At 36.4% G+C, this 18,410-nt stretch overlaps 1 protein-coding gene across 4 annotated transcripts in view; it reads right to left on the bottom strand.

The window, feature by feature from the left end:
* The window catches only part of LOC145667070 (ABC transporter G family member 23-like), a 128,529-nt gene that overhangs the window by 67,249 nt on the left and 42,870 nt on the right, over window positions 1-18,410 (bottom strand). For all 4 annotated transcript variants that reach the window (XM_081734769.1, XM_081734770.1, XM_081734771.1 and 1 more), the window contains exons 5-7: window positions 17,810-17,917; window positions 13,872-13,965; window positions 4,844-5,083 (exon numbers count right to left, since the gene is read on the bottom strand). In XM_081734769.1, the coding sequence (XP_081590895.1) occupies window positions 4,844-5,083; window positions 13,872-13,965; window positions 17,810-17,917 (442 nt within the window). The remainder of the gene's footprint in view (window positions 1-4,843; window positions 5,084-13,871; window positions 13,966-17,809; window positions 17,918-18,410) is intronic.

The following is an 18,410-nucleotide window of genomic DNA, read 5'->3' as shown; positions in this document are numbered from 1 at the left end:
TTTGATACTTTTCTAAAGGCTTTATTTGAAAAAGCTGCTTAGACAATTACCTCATCCAATCACATAAACGGTTTTCAGTAGATGTAAAGATCATAAGTAAAATTTGCAATACTGCTTAGAATGATCTAATTAAGGGAATTTGTTGTAATTACACCTACCAAAAAATTATTGGTGTAATGATATACAGCGTGGTCCGGAAGTGGGAGTACTCCTAATTGGTGTTTTCTGACAGTTTTAAGTTTTTTTAAGTTTTAAGTTTTACGAGACGAGACGAGACGAGACGAGACACGAGAAATGTCTCGTCTCATGGCAACACTGAGTTGGAGTAATCAACAATTTGTAATAAAAGTCCATATAGCATTGAACAAAGATTAATTGTAGCGGTTTGGCTTCATGAAAGATGTTACACAGGTGACAGCATGGAAAGTGTTAAAGCGAAATTTACAGATCGATTTGGTATTAATCCACCAAAAAAAAAAAAAAAAAAAAGCAACATTGTTAGGGTGGAAAAACGTGCATTTGCTATGGGCAGTGAGAAAGACCTTCCCCAAGGCGGTCGACCGATAAAACGGAGGGAAACGTGCCGTGAAGTGGAAGCATCAGTACAGCAGTCGCCTTTAAAATCAACACGTAAAAGGTCTTCGAAGCTTGATATTACTCGGACCACCATGATGAGGCACATGGAAGATCTAAAATTGAAGATTTACCGTCCAATGCATTTGAATGAACTGAGTGACGCCGACATGGATGCGCGGAAAGATGCATGCAGAACTCTTCTTAAGGCGTTCCCCCCAAAAGATCCCGTGGTGCAGTTCTCTTTACAGACGAGTGTGCTATCTACCGGAATATGCATTCTCGGAACGTTGTAATGTGGTGTAAGAAAAAAAAAACTGGTTTTACAAAGACATGGAGAGAAACCCACCACACGTGATGGTGTGGGCTGGAATGAGTGCAACACACATTTTTGGCTCTTACTTCTTCGAAGACAATGTTACTGGACATTCTTACCTGGATATGCTTAATGAGTGGTTGGTGTCTCAACTGGAAGAAAATGGTATCAAAGACGCTATGTGATACAGCAGGATGGAGCATCAGCGCACTTCGCGATTCACGTACGCAATTACCTGAATCAGACGTTTTCCGGCAGCTGGATTGGAAGAGGTTGTGCATCTTCACCAGCTCCCTTTGCCTGGCCTCCAAGGGGTCCCGATCAGACGACACCAGACAATGCTCTCTTTGGTTTCATAAAGCAACAAGTAAGAAACATTCGATATCACACAACGCATGAATTACGAGCAGCTGTGGAATACACCTTCACCCTCGTGACTCCGGAGTATCCCCGCAAAACATCTGCGAGAACTTGGCTGTGTTACAACATGGATGGTGATCATACCGATGTTTATGACTGTTAAGAGTTCAAGGTAAATGTGTACAGACATTCTACCATAACTAACACTATACTGTTGAAACTAAATGGGGGGTACGCCCACTTCCGAAACACCCTGGAGAAGTAAAGTAAATCGATAATTGCCTTTAAAAGTTTCCACAATACGCCATTTTAAGTAATATTCATCTACCATTTTTCAGGTCTTCGGAATGGTTTGAGATATTAAATTGCTGTATACGGCATTATAGTATCTTTAGGTCTATTAAAAACCATCTGCTTAATTGGATGTGTTACTTATCCAAACTCTTTTTCGAAGTAAAGTCCTTACATGAAAGTCAAATTTTCGATTCCTTGTAATTTTTTCTCTACTTGTTCGAAATACGTCACATGATGACAGCAGGACTCGACAGCAAGGCACCTTGGATTGCATTGCCTCATCGGCCTCCCTGGCATTATTACTGTTGTTACAGCCCTCCAAAATTTAGTCGTTTTTTGATGTTACTGACACTGTAACGTTCTTAGTCTGCAACACTGAATAGTAAATTAGGTACCGTAAGTTTTATTTAATATGTAAATTTGAAATATGTAATAACTCGACGTACTGCCATTTGAACAAAATAACTTTGTATGTTTCGTTGGGAAGGCTGTTAACCTGGTTCTATTGTAGAGTATACCATACAACATTCCCCTATCGATATTTTGAACGTACGAAATTTCAGTTTTACATCTACTAGTTTAATAATTACAAGTGTGTATCAAGATAAATTATCCAGATTGTATATATAAAATTTCCTAAGGTTTATTATTCTTTATGTGAAAATATTAGGGTAAAGGATGGCAAGGGTCGTCACGAGACCTTCCATGGTCTTTATAACAATGAAACTCGTTTGTTAATTGTTACACATGCCCCTATAATATAACAGTTATCATTATTACGATGTTTAACGATGTTTTACGATGTTTGTATATATAATATGTTTAACTTAAAATTATGTTTAATATAAGTGTAGAATTAACATACAGATAAACATTTGAATGTTTAAAATTTTCATTGATAAAGTTGTTTACCTTTATTCCACTTTGATCTTGATATTTATTACTTAACTTTTCATAATAAACTATCAATTTTTCCATTTCCTCAATTATATGTATTGTATTTTGGCATATTTTTGGATTTGGAGGGCCAGAATTTTTTTTTTGTTAAAATTTGTAATTTTTCGGTATATTTTCAGTATTTTTTTTTATTTGTTTAGATTAGGTTAAGTTAGATTAGGTTAGCTTAGTACTTATTTTCACTTACTAATTACATTTTCATAACATCAACTCATTCCCCCTGTAAACATTGTGTTTTTACTTGATCTCCCCCCAAATCCAAAATTATCCCTATATTTTAATTAACTTACAAAGTTCTACAACAGTTGCGTACTAGAGAAAATGGTCGTTGGCTAAATTTTAAATTAGTTTTAATTCTATACTGCAGTTAATACTGCTTGTCCTTTCTGACAGCTCGCTGCGCGCAGGTGGCATTTTCGCGGATCCCAAGAGTTTCAGATATCGTCTGATCTTTTTGGCCCATACAGATAGAACATCAATAGCCATGAGCTACATGTAGCAGAAAGAAAAGGCGAACTGCTGTCGGCCCTCGTAGCCAAGCGTGCTGGCGCAACACGCTAGTAATGAAAATCATTTTTGGCATGGGTTCAAGAAAAGTTTAATTTTATTTTTTTAAATTTTCGTAACACTTTTTTTTTATTAAAATAAGATTGAAAATAATACTTAAAAAAGTGATTTAGCGATATTTTTTTAATTTTAATAACACTTTTTTCATTAAAATAGGCTTGCAGTTTTACAATAGTGATCCATAGTAAAAGTAGTACTGTAGTAGTAGTTGTACTAAAAGTAGTAGTAGTAGTAGTAGTAGTAGTAGTAGTAGTAGTGAAGTAGTAGTAGTATTAGTAGTAGTAGTAGTAGGAGGAGGAGGAACGGGTTAGAAGCCCCGCAGGGGTTGGTTAGGTCCTGTTCTCTTGCGCAAATTTTTCTGTACATTTTACATGGCCAACTTCAACCAGCTAGCTAGGGTAGCGCGCGAATATTGAAACTCTTGGGATTGGCGTAAATCCGCGCAGTTGGTGCTCAATGCTGTGTTTCCAGCTTTGCGTCGGGTATTGATATACAAAATTATTCACTGCAAGTAAATTTTATTTTTATAAAATTAAATGACACAAAAGAGAACTAAAAATAATGCTCTCATTAAGCAGCAGGTCCACTACTCAAGTTGACATTCGACTAAAACAATGTGCATTTGTTTATATTCAAATTGACAATGTTTTCAAAAGGGTGGTATGTTTACCATTGCAGAGCGAGAGAAATGATGCACTATAATTGACTGAACGTGCTGTTGCCATAGAACAATGGTTCTCAACCTAATTGCTATCACGACCCCCATTTTATCACATCATCTTGCCAGCGACTCCCTTCGGTTTGTAACCCCCTCGAATTTTTGGTTTGTAATAATCTTGTGTGCGATTTATAATATACCAATTGCGGAGATCTCACGATATCCATTTATTTCTATAATAGTAGAATCCATTCCTTGTATATAGTGGATACAGAAACTGCCCTAAAAGTGATTGGATTAAAACGAAATTTGGTCAATTCACTCATATTATAAATATCGAATCCGCTGTTTGAAAATGGAGGCCGTTTGAAAATTTTAAAACTTCATAACTCCCTTAATTTTGAGCCATATGATAAAAAAAAAGTTACTTCTAATTTTGATTAAAAGAACCTGGAGAATTGTTAAAAACGTTATTGAGTATTTTAAATGACTTGATAACGTCCTTCACGAAGATTAAACCGGACATCGCTGCACTAGTGAAATCACACCATGCTCAGGTATCTCATTAGCTTTCAATGTTAATTATATTTCAATATGCAGGTTTTGTTGTATTTGTATTTTCTGTTATTGCAATATGCAGTTCTCATTAGTTTCATATCGTACCTCTTTCATTTAAATTGATTTTTAAACAATTCTGCGCGTGTTGAAAATGTTTACTAGACCTACTTTTTTTTGGTTTTTAACTTTATGTATAAAAATTAAAATATGCCTATCAGAACAGAATTCAAAATAATATTTTAAAAAATTCCAGTACTACAGTCTAATTAGAGTTATCTCTTCCGCTAATCTTCGCGACCCCTATGAAACCCTCTCGCGAACCCCTAGGAGTCGCGACTTCAGTTTGAGAAATCCTGCCATAGAAACAGTTCTTTTTGCCTGATTGTTATGACCACGTGTAGGAAGGAAAAAATAGGATAGCAACTGTCAGAAAGAACAAATTGTACCAAATGGACTATTTTTCTTATATTAATTTTAATTTATTTAATTTGTGTTTCATATTCTTAATTTTTAATTATAAGCCGTTAAATTTTTATTTCTTTGCAACTACGAGTATATACCGTTATTTCCCCTGAGGATCTTTTTGATTGTCGGACCGACAAGCGAATTCTCGCAGACACTCTGGAAGATTTTCTAACTTGCAGTATAGATTGCCTCATTGTTTGGTACACTCTATCTACATCTCCTTTCGTGTGGGCGAGAGTCAGAAAAACACCTTCTAGAGTTGTGTCCGAGAATGTTTCCATTAGCTTGTCTGGGGCATCTTCTACAACCATCGTACCTCCTCTCAAGAAACCAACCTATAAAAAAGAATCATTTCATAAATCAACTAAAATCTGTCTTTAACGAACTTACAAAACTTTCCTTTAAAGATAGCTTTCCAGTTAGAGAAGGTAGATCTATGCAAGAAAGGAATGCATGTATATGATTGATATACTGAGATAAATAAAATGTTGTACGTACCTTAATCAATTTACAGTATTTATTTGTACGCATTAATACACGCAAAACTCATAATGAACAGAAAAAAAATTACATACACTGACTTTAGTTTTCCCAATAGTCAAGGAAGATTTTCTGTGCACATTACGGTTTTTCTATACACATTACTGTTTGACTACTCGACTTTCCATAAACACTTTAGTCTGTGAAATCACGCTAAATATTTCGACTTAAGGCAAATTGTTGCAAATTCTTTTCAACTTTTCACAGCATCTTGATAAGTCTTTTAGCCTGCATTCTTCTTTCAACTCAATGATAAATTCTTCTTCTTTTTCCATTTTCTCTCCACCTTTCAAACTTGCCGCATCATCCTCAATTAAAGACCTGAATTGCAGAACATCCCAAGTCCACCGGAGTACTTTCGTGATTTTAGAAGAGAGACAAGATTATACTTGGCATGCTATTGTGTTTAGCTGAAATTATTTTGTATTGTTTTAAAGAAAACTTTTGATTTGGATTTCCGTATTATACAAGTAAATAGCCCTTAAGACATAGATGCTAACATAGAAAACAAAAACCACAAAATACGAAGAAAAAAAATGGAGTTGGGATGTTATGCAATTCAGGTCTTCAATTACGGCATCAATATTTTATTTATATATTTATTTACAAATGTTTCAGATACAGTTCAATGTCTATTTTACACTGAAAGAATGTAACAACGTATATAAGAAATAAAAAAAGAAATAAAAAATTGAAAACAAAAAAAAATACAAAAATATATTTATAATTATATACATAGAACATGAATCATATTTGCAGAGAATTTAACTTGTTTTTAAAATTATTTTCAGAGTCAAAATTATCAACATCTGACAATAAACTATTATACAATGATGCCAGCCTGAAGTATAAGAAACGTTGTATAATTGATAATCTGGGCGTTACATATGTAAGTTACTTATGACTGCGAGTAAGTCGAGAAGGTACGCGAAAATTACATAACGGAGACCAACAATTCAGAGTTAATTTTCCATTGATAATTTTATGGAGAAACAGCAAGTCCCGCACCATACGTGAAGTAAATGGAGTCTGAATATTGAGTTTGTATAGAAGCTGTGTTTTATTTATTAAGACTATGCACTGAAGGAACTCTTTGTTTGACAATGGCAAGAAAGAAGTTAAGGACAGAATCAAAACGGGATAAGTTTGAAGCACAGACCATATTCCATATCGGTGAGCAAATTCGATTTTAGGAGATATAAATACTGAGTGATTTGAGATCGCGAATCTGTGAAACATACCCAGTATTCTCATAGCAGCAAATGTGATGTGATCAGCAAATGTGAGTTTCTCATCGAACAAAACACCGAGATCTTTATGTGTAGCGACTCTTTCGATAGGACTGTTAATAATACAATATTTGTGATAAATTTTATTTTTCTTAAAAGAAATACTAAGGGTACTACATTTTTGAGGGTTTAGTTTTAAATTCCAAGTCGTACACCAATCCGTAAGTTTAGTAAGAATTTGTTGAAGTAGTAGAGCATCATGTATGGTAGAGATTTTATGGAAAATTTTACAATCATCAGCAAAGAGAAGAATCTTTGTAGATAGTAAAGAGAGGAAGGAAGGGAGATCATTTGTTGTGTTTGCTTGGGTTTGCACATCACTGTTTTGCTAATAACGTAGTGTATTGTATACATTCAAGGGAGCACTCACTGGGGATACAGCGGTCCGAACCACACAAAACTTCCTAACTCAACATATATTTGTACATTTTCTTAATAAGACTATATTTGTTTAAGAGGGAAATGATTGATGTAGCATTAAAATTTGATTTTACACTTCATATGTACTCTTTCTCTTATAAAAACAATCTAGTTCTATCACTTTTATCTGAAAACTAGCTTTGGCCAGCTGGAGGCTCCGCCCCTAGACCCCCGGGTCTGCTCGCCCTACGTCCTCGCATTTCTTATCTATCGGCCTTTGCATCAACAGTGAATTTCGTGAACTTGCTCTTCGTATTTCCTGAATCTGGCCATCCAGGGACTTCTTCCCCACACACTGTCTTTGTTCGGCCTACGGCCTCGCACTCCTTGAACCCACAATTCTATCGTTTCTTTTTCTATTTCAACTATTTAAAACATAAGATTTTGAATCCCAAGAAAACGACTATTTAAATATGAAGGGAATTTCTTCACTCCCTTTAAATCCCTAAAAATTAAAAATATTCACTTTTGGCAATTTTCCTGCCGGTTAGTCTTGGAAGGCCACAATCATGCCAAATTTCATCGTTCTAATCCTCCCGGAAGTGCCTAAACATTTTGGGGTGTAGAAGACGTCCAATATAAATAACATGGGAAAGATTTTTTAGTTCCCCATAAAACCACTCTACGGTCGGAAATTTTTATTTCTGATGATTCACTTAGGTAGCGCTAACCAAAACGTACAAGTATACGGAATTTCAAGTTTTTATTCCAATTCTAAGTGCCTAAATCATAAGATTATAGGTCCGAAAAAGTCCCATTTAATTAACATGGGGAAATTTTTCATCTCCTCTTTAGACCCCCTAAAAATAAAAAAAAATATTCACTTTTGGCAATTTTCCTGTCGGTTAGTTCTGGAAAGCTACAATCATGCCAAATTTAATAATTGTAGCCCTACAAAAAGTGCTCAATAATTTATGTCAGCTCATGTAGTTTTATATATAGTTAGGATATAGGTGGAAGTATTTATATAATTACTTATCGGGTATAGAATAATAGCCAATAAGACGTAGTGGCTAGAAGTTGAACCCCCCTACAAAAATTTCTGGGTGCGTGCCTGTGTTCATGTTTCTAATATTGTTAGCATGTTTAAATACTTCCTAATGCTGCATACGAGAAATTAAAATTTCCGTTAAAATACCTATTTTGAATTCTGTCATCTGCGTAACAGATTCCGTATAATGAAGGGAATTCAACACGTTTTTCGTCCCTATCTTCAGGCGACCATGAAATATTTCCGTTTAAGACAATTTCCGTTTAATGAAGGGTTCGGTGAAGACAGGTTTTACTGTACATGAAATTTAATTTCAATTAATGATAATAAATGCCAAAGGAAGTTTGTTTAAAATGTAGCCAAAGAAAAGGTTTAATTTGGAAAATTCCCAATATTAAAATGATTACGAATAAAAACCATATTTTTTCTGGTGATTCCAAACAATTAAGATAATAGGGTACAGCGGGGTAATTTGAATAATTTCAGACATTTTCTCATATATCTCAGAAACTGTAATTCGTATTCAAATACAAAATTGTGAACAACAATTTTGAAGCTTACTATTACTTAAAAATTTTTCTAAAGGTAGTATCTGAGATACATCATTGTGAAATTTGGGTATTCAATTTCCCCGCCGAAATTTCGAAAAACGTAAATGTGAGGGACAATTTGAATAACGAGTGGGGTAATATGAATAATCAACAAAATAAGCAAGCTTTATAGAAATAATGTATAAACTATTTAATAGTGAGATTGCAAATTCTACGGTAGTTGAAATATGCTAATTTTGAGAGAAAATAAGTACATAAATTGTAAATATACGTCACGTGTAGCTATCTTTTTGAATGTAGGCCTATATTTAAAAAAAATATATTAGGAACACTGTCTAAGGCAAAGAGCCGTAATCGGTTAATTCATCTTCCATCGTTCGTATTTAACGACAACGACAATAGATAAACTGTTTTCGACCTTCTGCACCGACACAAACTTCGTGGAACCATGTCTTACAATGCTGGCAACGAATCCAGTCTCCCTTTCTAGCTGAACGCTCTGAATAGTAATTAAGAAGGCAAAAGCAACAATTCCATGTTTGACTTTCATTGCGTGCAGCCATCTTTAGACTTAGGCCTATTTCTTCATCACTGGATGAGGTAGAGGATATCAGCTTCCTTCGAGCTTTCATTTGTATTGTTCTTGGCTGATTCTGTATTAGCACTCTTCTTTCTTGTGGTGCCCTTGGATTTTGTTGCACCTGATGCCTGCGTCTTTCTTCGGAGTTGTTTTATTCTCATTGCCCAAATATTTTCCTGTGACACAACGTCTCTTCTGCACGCAAACTTTTTCTGGGGTTCATTAATTTTCCCAGTAAGTCAAAGTAAGAATTCGGTTTCCTTGTTAACACCAGAAGATCTCGCTTTTCACAAACAAATATAAAATAGTAGGCCTATAGTTCTAATTTCACTGGTATTCAAATTGCCCCGTTTTGAATTATCCAAATTGCCCCGCAGTCGACGAATATTCCATTCAGAATGTGGTATGAAAACTGCTGATTAGTTGACGCCTGTGTACAGTATATCAATGCCCCACATGCTACTGATACGATTATAATCCAGAGCGGTTTCATTTTATCCAGTTAATAATAAGGAAAGCTTAATGAAACAACGTTGAAAATTATAACGACCTAAAAATACACATATTCGTACTTTCCTTGCTGCAAGCAAAAAATCGTGCAAGACTTCAGAATCGAAGTAATAGTTTGTATTTTTGAGAGCGACTTCTGCAAACCACCATCTACAAATCCACCGCAGGTTCACTAATATGGCGAGCCGCGTTTCCACTCCAGCTGGCAAAATGCTTAACATTATTCAAATTCCCCACCTATTCGAATTACCCCACTGTACCCTATATTTGGGTAAAAAGGCAAGAAGTGTAAGATGTGAAATAGAAACAGATTGTCTGATTCAGTCTTCATGTAGTGAGTTATCGACCAATTTTATATTTCATCGCATCCTCATCAGTTTTCCTTTTTAATTATGACTACGTCTAGCACCACCAAACGAAATATAAAAGTTTGTTCATAATGTTTTTAATATTGAAAGATGTTGAACTAAAAAGCACATTTAGATTTCACTATTTAAACTACAATTCACCGCATAGTTCTCCTATTAGACTCTTTTTATTGTTTATGATCTTTGAAATATCCAATAGCCAAACTCGCAGAGGCGAACTTCTTTCCCCTCAAGTAACACGTGAGATTTTATATAGATATTACAGTACATGAAAATTAATAAAACCCAATAACTATTTGAAGTATAAGCATATCTCCTTAATAAGCTGTTTTTACTTCTTAGAGATTCTTTGGACAAGTTTTGTAAAGGTTTCGTTTGGATTAGGATTAGGGATTAGATTTCTGGACTTTCGGCAGCTTGAGCCAGGTTAGCCCGTCACATAAGAGGGATTATATCTTTCGGCGAGCACACTATCTGGAAATAGGAGAGGAAAAACGGAATAGAAAGGAAGGAAGCATCCTGGGATCATTATGTTAGATACCATCACGGCATTAGCCTAGTGTGAGTAAGGAAAACCTAGCTCAGAATGGCTAGCCTAAAAAATACTTTTACGCTCTTTCGGTCATGTCCCCACTAGGAATCGAACCCGAGACCGCTCGCACCCAAGGTGAGAGTGTACACGTCCAAAGCTTTCATATTACGTATGAGATTGTATATCTGAGTCGAATGATCAATTTATTCTTTGCAAGCGAATTTGATTGCACTTTTGTTAGAATTTATCCTGCAACTGTCAATTGAATGTGATTCTATCAGGAACATACAGTATAAAGGACGGAGGGAAAAATGCAATTCCCTCTATACAGATATGTGGGAATTATGATGGATTTAGGCTCAATTTTGGACTTATGAAATGAAATGAAATCTTTGAGTTTTACGTTCCACGGATATGCCGGTTAGGCTAAAGGAGACGGTGATGATGAGAGATGAATTAAGTGGTGGAATAAAGAAAGTGGGAAGAAACGGGAGTACCCCGAGAAAACCCACGAGCACGGTGTTTGTCCACCACAAAGTTCACTTGGTGGGGGCTGGGATTGAACCCGGGACCCCAAGCACCAGAGATGAACGCTCTACTATTGAGCCTCCGCGCACCCAATTCTGGACTTAGTCTCTGAAAGGGTTTCTAGGTTTCTGTGAATGAAGTGAATCTAGGGACAATAATAAATCTAATGATAGCCAATTGTTTTCAGCGACAATTTTCTTACGAAACACATGATATAAGTACTATGCAGAAATCAGAGTCTGCTTCCTCTTTCTGATTAGGATTGGATTTTTTTTTCCCATAAAATGACTAATAATAATGGGTACAACATGCATTTATAAACAAGTAAATTGCAGTTTTATCAGATCATTTGCTGAAAGAACAGCAGTGAATATGGAAATAAACATCTTTGTTTCAATACAGCGTGTTCATTAAATCAATACAACGAGCGGTAGTCATTTTATCCAAAGTATTATAACTTGATACATCAAGGCCCATGGCCTTTGGTAGTATAACCATTCCCTATTCAAAAACAAAACTCAATTCTAGGAAAGACATGCATATATATATATATATATATATATATATATATTGTGGAAGAACTCGATTTTCGAGAATAATAATTTGTATATTTTAGATTTATTGTTATGTTTATGTCTCGAAATCGTTAAGTAAGGTTATGGGAATTTAATGTTGAATATGTAAAGCTAACGCAAGCTGCACAATCTCGCTAATAGTTGTGTCAGCAATTCATTGTAAACAGTTGTGTATAAGAATGTCATCGTAACGTGTCTGGCAATGTAGGAAGGAAATGTTGACAATGTGTCTTTCCTCACATTAGCCAGATTCTAGAAATTGTACAAAACGTGAATTTGTGGGATTTTATGAATTTCATGAGATTACGGATGTACGGAGAATTGCTTAGAATCGGGAAGTCAGAACGTGTCGAGGGTTGCAGTTTTGAGTTTTGACACATGGAAGGAATTTGTCTCTCCATGTGAAAACGGTGTCGCACGTGCCACAGCAGAGGGAAAAAGCAGACGATGGTAGTTGGACCCGGCCAAACAAAACCACAGGACGAGAAGGTTTTGGGAGAGTTCCTGAGATTTCCTAGAGAGTTCGAGAGGATCAGTTCCTAAGTTCTAGAGATTGTTCATCGACTTTGAAGATACTTGGGTTCGAGTCTGGAGAACCAAGTAACATTTAATTATCCACCAGATGATAGGAGAAAACAGTACGTTGTACTTCAACATATTCTAACGACGCAGAACTTCGAGGGAGATTTACATTGAGAGGCCCATTCCTCAATGCCCACTTTCATCGTCCAACAACAAGGAGTGTCAGCTTAAGGAGCAGAGTTCAACACCAGAACGACGTGGGACAGCAACAGATTTATCCAGGTATGTGTGACTCCGAGTCAGAATTCAAAGCTCAATACTTGATCGTACTATACCTTACTGGCAAATGACTCCGAATATCCGTTATAGCAAACATTCAGAAATCTCACAGTTCATTCATCAGATTTCAGAAATACAGTATTTTATGTTAAATGAAGTGGACGTATATTTATTTGTTTAATCCCCATATGAAAACCTCTTGCAAGTTAAGTTATAATTTACCCACTCATTCTAGATGGTGAGTGGAAGGCGCCTAGTAGCACTCATCTTTGCATCCCCAAATAGGCACTGAGTGGCTAGGTTGTCAATATATATATATATATATATATATATATATATATATATATATATATATATATATATATATATATATATATATATATGTGTGTGTGTGTGTGTGTGTGTGTGTGTTGTATAAATGAAATTGACTATGTTTGCTACTTAATAACTCTTGAAAATGAAAATGAAATCTTTGAGTTTTACGTCCCACGATTATGCCGGTTAGGCTAAAAGAGACGGTGATGATGAATAATGAATGAAATGGTGGAATGAAGAAAGTGGGAGGAAACGGGAGAACTCCGAGGAAACCCACGCACACGTTAATAACTCTTGAACCACCCGATCGATGTCGATCAAATTTTCAACATAGATGAGGTCTGGGCCTGGAATGGGTTTTATCACTTCATTTTGACGGTGCAACTTAGGGGAGTGGATGATATATATAAAAATGATCGAAAATGACCGATATTAGTGTCGAATCAATAGTTTTCGGGGTCGCTGAGATGAACAGTGACACTTCTAATGCCGTTTAAATCCAAATTCAAACCTGCACTTGAGGGAGGGGAGGGAAGAGATACATAAAATGATCGATATCAGAGAGCGCTTCCGGAATAGTAAAAAATAACTGACTAACGAAACATACTAATATGTTTTTCTTATTTTAACCCAGGGAAAAGGTAATTGACTCTAGTTTTATCTAAATGTCAAAACAATATATAGGCGTCTTAAATTTACTGCAGCGTTTTCCAACCGTATGTGTAGCAAGAAATACAGTTTTAAATGTCGAATGCAAAAATTACTTTTACACACAAAAAACAGAAATGACCTCGCTAACCTGTTTTGTCATTGCATGCAATTACTTTATGATGGGCAAACCACTCTTGGAAAAATTACTCCACTGCAGTGCACTGGAAGGAATAAAAAATGTCTGTCCCCTGGAACTTACTGCCTCATTGTTGATCAATTCCCCTACTTTGCCAATGATGGATCTTAAGTAGGCAGATTTTCGAAATTTTTATGTTTAAATCACTTGAAAAGAAATGCGTTCTTGATTTTTTTCAGAAGAAAAAAAAGCCGAAATGAGTGATCTATTAATAAAACTCAGCAATCTTGTTTAGATTGTTCACGTCTATTAGATTCACTTATAACTGATACTTACTCTATCTGCTTGCCTTGTTTCTTCTGCATAATGTGTAGTTATTAATATTGAACATCCTTTTTCCTTCGAAAGTTGTACAAGATGCGTCCATATCCTAGAACACAATGAATACATAATTATTTAAAGATTAAAAAACGAAAAAAAAAATGCTTCTCAACGTTAATTTCTTGTTCTGTAAGTTATAGATATGTCACATTGACTTGATCCTTAGTCTTCCGTTGCAAGCGCTGCTATCGGCTGAAGGAATTCCACTCGCTTTCTCTCGCTTAGCAACAGCTGAACCCTTATTGGCTCAACGCGTGGGTGTGAGATGGTGTGAACTTTAGTTCGTTTTTTTGCCACGGCTCAAGACATTTTGGCAGCACAATAGTGTGGTTTCATTAGGTGAAACTATTATCTTGCACAACATATTTGATCACTATTCCCTACTCACCTAGCACGTTTATTTATTCAATTTTAATTTGTATTAAGTCCATGAGCAGTAGGGAAAAAAATTTGGTAAGCTGTTAACAAAATTGCTGTTAAATATTTTCTGACCTACAAATCAGAATTATATTTGTATTCAACTGCACAATTTTAACATAAAAGAAACAGAACCACACTTAATTTTCGTTACATCAATGTATTCTTTAAACTTTATGAAGTTCTTGATTCTTGTATTTAAGATAATAGTAACCTTATTTCGTGCTACCTAATACGCTGCATAGCACAACAGTTCATACTGAATCCCTGGTTTAGAATCGACCAGCGTTGATTACCCGTTTCGCTGGTTGAAATAAAAACATGAAATGTACAACTTCTTACGTCATGACGTAAGCAGCATCGAAAGTGTCACTCTTTATCTCAGCAACCCCGAAAACTGTGGATGTGGCACTAATATTGGTCATTTTCGATCATTTTTAGTCTATATATCTCCCCCTCCTCCTCCGCTAAGTTACACCGTCAAAGTAAAATGATAAAAAAAAATCCCAGGTTCGAACCTCATTTAAGTTAAAAATTTGATGTGGCACCAAAATCAAATCATGTGGCACCCAAACGTCGAGCTTATCTAATCTAATCTAATCTAATATAAATAAAATAAAGAGTTTGTTTGTGTGTTTGTCTCTCTGTCTGTCTGTGTGCGGCCTGGGGACCAGAAGAGTGGACCGAGAGTTACCAAATTTTAATCAGCGATGCCTTGGTCCAGGCCCCAGATCAAGACGAAGCGCTTTATTCAAATTTCTAACCAGGGAGGTCTCAGTGTTGTGTTTACCGGAACCGACCTGGGGACCAGACAAGTTGGCCGAGAGTTACGAAATTTTGGTCACGGATACCTTGGTCCAGGTTCCAGACCAGAGTTAAACGTTTTTGTCAAAATTCGAACCAGGAGGTTCTCAGGGGGGCGTTTACCGGGACATGTAATAGTAGTAGAAAATGACCGATATTAGTGTCGAATTCATAGTTTTCGCGGTCGCTGAGATCAATGGTGAAACTCCCATCGCATTAACTTCCAAATTCACCCTATTCGGCTGCGTTCCGTGGGTCATTGGGGGGGGGGGTATACCGAGACATGTAAAAGTAATCCAAAATGACCGATATCAGTGTCAAATCCATAGTTTTTGCGGTCGCTGAAATCAATGGTGACACTTCCATTAGCGATTACTTGCAAATTCAGCTACCATTGTATGCGGGCCGGGGATCAGCGGGGGAGAGGTACCGAGTCACGTAAAAAAAAAACAGCCCAAAATGATCGGTATTAGTGTCAAATCCATAGTTTTCGCAGTCGCTGAAATGAATGTTGATATTCCCACAGGCGTTGACTTCCAAATACAGCCTCCGTGTGAAGCATGGGTATATTCAACTAGTTTTGAAATGAAATAAAATCTTCAGTTTTACGTCCCACGAATATGTCTGTAGGCTAAAGGAGACGCGGATGTCGAGAAATTAATGAAATGGTGGAATGAAGAAAGTGGGAGGAAACGAGAGAACCCACGCACACGGTGTTTGTTCACCACAAAGTTTACTTCCGTGAGCGGGGATAGAACCAGGGACTCCATTCATGAGAGATGAACGCTCTACCACTGATGTTGGGATTACCGGCCCCAAGTGTTCGGTGATGTTATTTGCGATGTAATGCTACTTACATACCGGTATTGCTGACCTTTGCCAAAATATCATCCACTTTTCCTGTGATTGTTCGCCTAGTACGAGGAGCATATTGGACATTGAAATTTCCAGATCAAAAGCGACTGAAGCATTTGTTGGATATTGCTTTTGAAAACTTATCTTTGAAAAACAGCACAACTTTTGTTGGGATTGGTCACCTACTGCGAGGAACATCTTAGATATTGAAATTTCCAGAGCGAAAGCGACTGAAGCATCTTTTCGTTGTTGCTTTTGATAACGTATCTTTCCATAAACTGCACAAACTTTTTCATGGGTCTGGGCACTATTTGTGCCATTATAGAAATAAAATTGTAAAATGTAGCGGGATTTTACAAAAAAAAAAAAAAAAAAAATCACTCATGTTTACTGCGCAATACTTTATGCGTGATGGGAACTCCAACAGTTCTTGCATGCATACACAGTAAAAAATGGTTGTGTTAATTCAACTCAATTTTAACACAGGGCAGTGGTTCCAGCGTGACTACCACTATGCGGTGTTAGTTCAACACATACTCCGCGGTGTTGGCGTTTAACACAGGGCGTGTGTTACGTCTTTAACACACTATCGGTGTTGAGCCGTGCCGTAAGCGTTAATGAACCACAAAATAACTTCCCCAAAATATGTCAAATCGCCTATATGCGTAATTTGTTTACATTATGCTGAGTCTAAGAAAACACTTTAAACAAGTAAAAAAAAAAAAAAAAAAAATTGTACTCCAGTGGCGAGGGGGGGGAACGAAACATTAACCTTTCAATTACTAGGGGTCCCGGGTTCGATCCCAGCCCCCGCCAAGTGAACTTTGTGGTGGACAGACACCGTGTGCGTGGGTTTTCTCGGGGTTCTCCCGTTTCCTCCCACTTTCTTCATTCCACCATTTTCATTCATTACTCATCTTCACCGTCTCCTTTAGCCTAACCGGCATAACCGTGGGACGTAAAACTCAAAGATTTCATTTCATTTCATTTTCAATTACTAGCCGCGTGCTCTTCCGACTTGGCCATGGAGGCGATGAAGAAAACGTCGCTTGTAGAGGGATAAATTGTTGAGGTCTTTTGAATTTGGCTAATCATAAAGAGTGTTCCTTTAAGCCGCGTATATTGACGATAACCGTTCGGGATAAGATAAAATCTGCTCACCATGTAGACCTAATTTTATAACAAAATAACGACTGTCTATTTACTTTATTTTATAGTTCTTCTATATTCACTTTCAAATGATCGGCGCCAGTTGCCATCTAATAAAGTTGATGGTTTTTTTTTTTTTTTTTTTTTTGCTTGTAGTACACAATCGCTTAGAAAAAGAAGCAATAAATGCATCAAATGTGGGAGATGAAATTTTGCGTATACCTGGATTTGTTTAATTATTTCTTTCTACTGTGTTTGTCTGTAGCTTCAATTCATAACCCTTTATAATTAGATGCCCGACGTATTTGGCAATCACGCAGAAAACAACACCGAAGATTCTACACTTGTGTTAATTTAACACACAGGCTGTGTGTCATTTCAACTACCGGCATTTGACACACAACTACAAATAGAGAGTGAGTTGTTCTAACCACTTGTTTGTGTTATATTTTAACACAATCGTGTTAACAAATAGACATGTCGTTGAAATAACACAACGATTTTTTTACAGTGTACTTGCTTCGATTGTCAATTATCAAATGACGGTAGGTTGGACTCTCTGTGACTCATATACCCTGATATTTTGGACACTAATATCATTTCGAGCCCAAAAGGCTCAATATTTTTTTAGATTACCCCATATGCAGAAATATACATATTTACTTTACCTTTCCCGGAGTAATGGATCAACTCCTACTGTGGGTTCATCCAAAACCATTAGAGGAGGCTCCTGTAACATTGCAATAGCGAACGATACTCTTCGTTTCTGCCCTCCGCTAAAAATACAAGGAAAAATTACTTAATTAAACGAAATGTATACAACAAATTATTTGTGCTATTTGATTTTTTTAATAATAAATACTACCAAAAATCTTCTTGTGTTACTGCATGCAAAATTTTATACTTGTCTTCAGTGGTGGATCTAAGAGGTAAAACTAAAGGTGCCAGTCAGAACCAAGACTATGGTAGTTGTATCACTTTAAACTTTTAAAAATATATAGATAGTAGTCTCAACTATTTTTTGTCAGTTATAAAAACTAGGAGGCCCCCGGCACCAGTCTAGATCCGTCACTGTTTCTCCTTCTGCGTTCTTCATACTCAATTTGTCTGATCGTTAGCTCAACGTCTCGTATGAAATTCGAACACCTTTTGAGGACATTATAGCAAACCGCCCACCAATTTTCTCGTTCTAGTTCTACTATTATAGTATGGAAGGTATAACGTCTTTGGCTTCCCGCGAAAAGTTGTAGTGACGTTTATGGGGAGTGG

This window comes from Thermobia domestica, chromosome 12, assembly GCF_964235325.1.
Source record: "Thermobia domestica chromosome 12, izTheDome1.hap1.1, whole genome shotgun sequence".
In the NCBI taxonomy this organism is placed as follows: domain Eukaryota; kingdom Metazoa; phylum Arthropoda; class Insecta; order Zygentoma; family Lepismatidae; genus Thermobia; species Thermobia domestica.
Note: the sequence above shows the minus strand (reverse complement) of the source record. Positions and strands in the feature narration are given on the sequence as shown.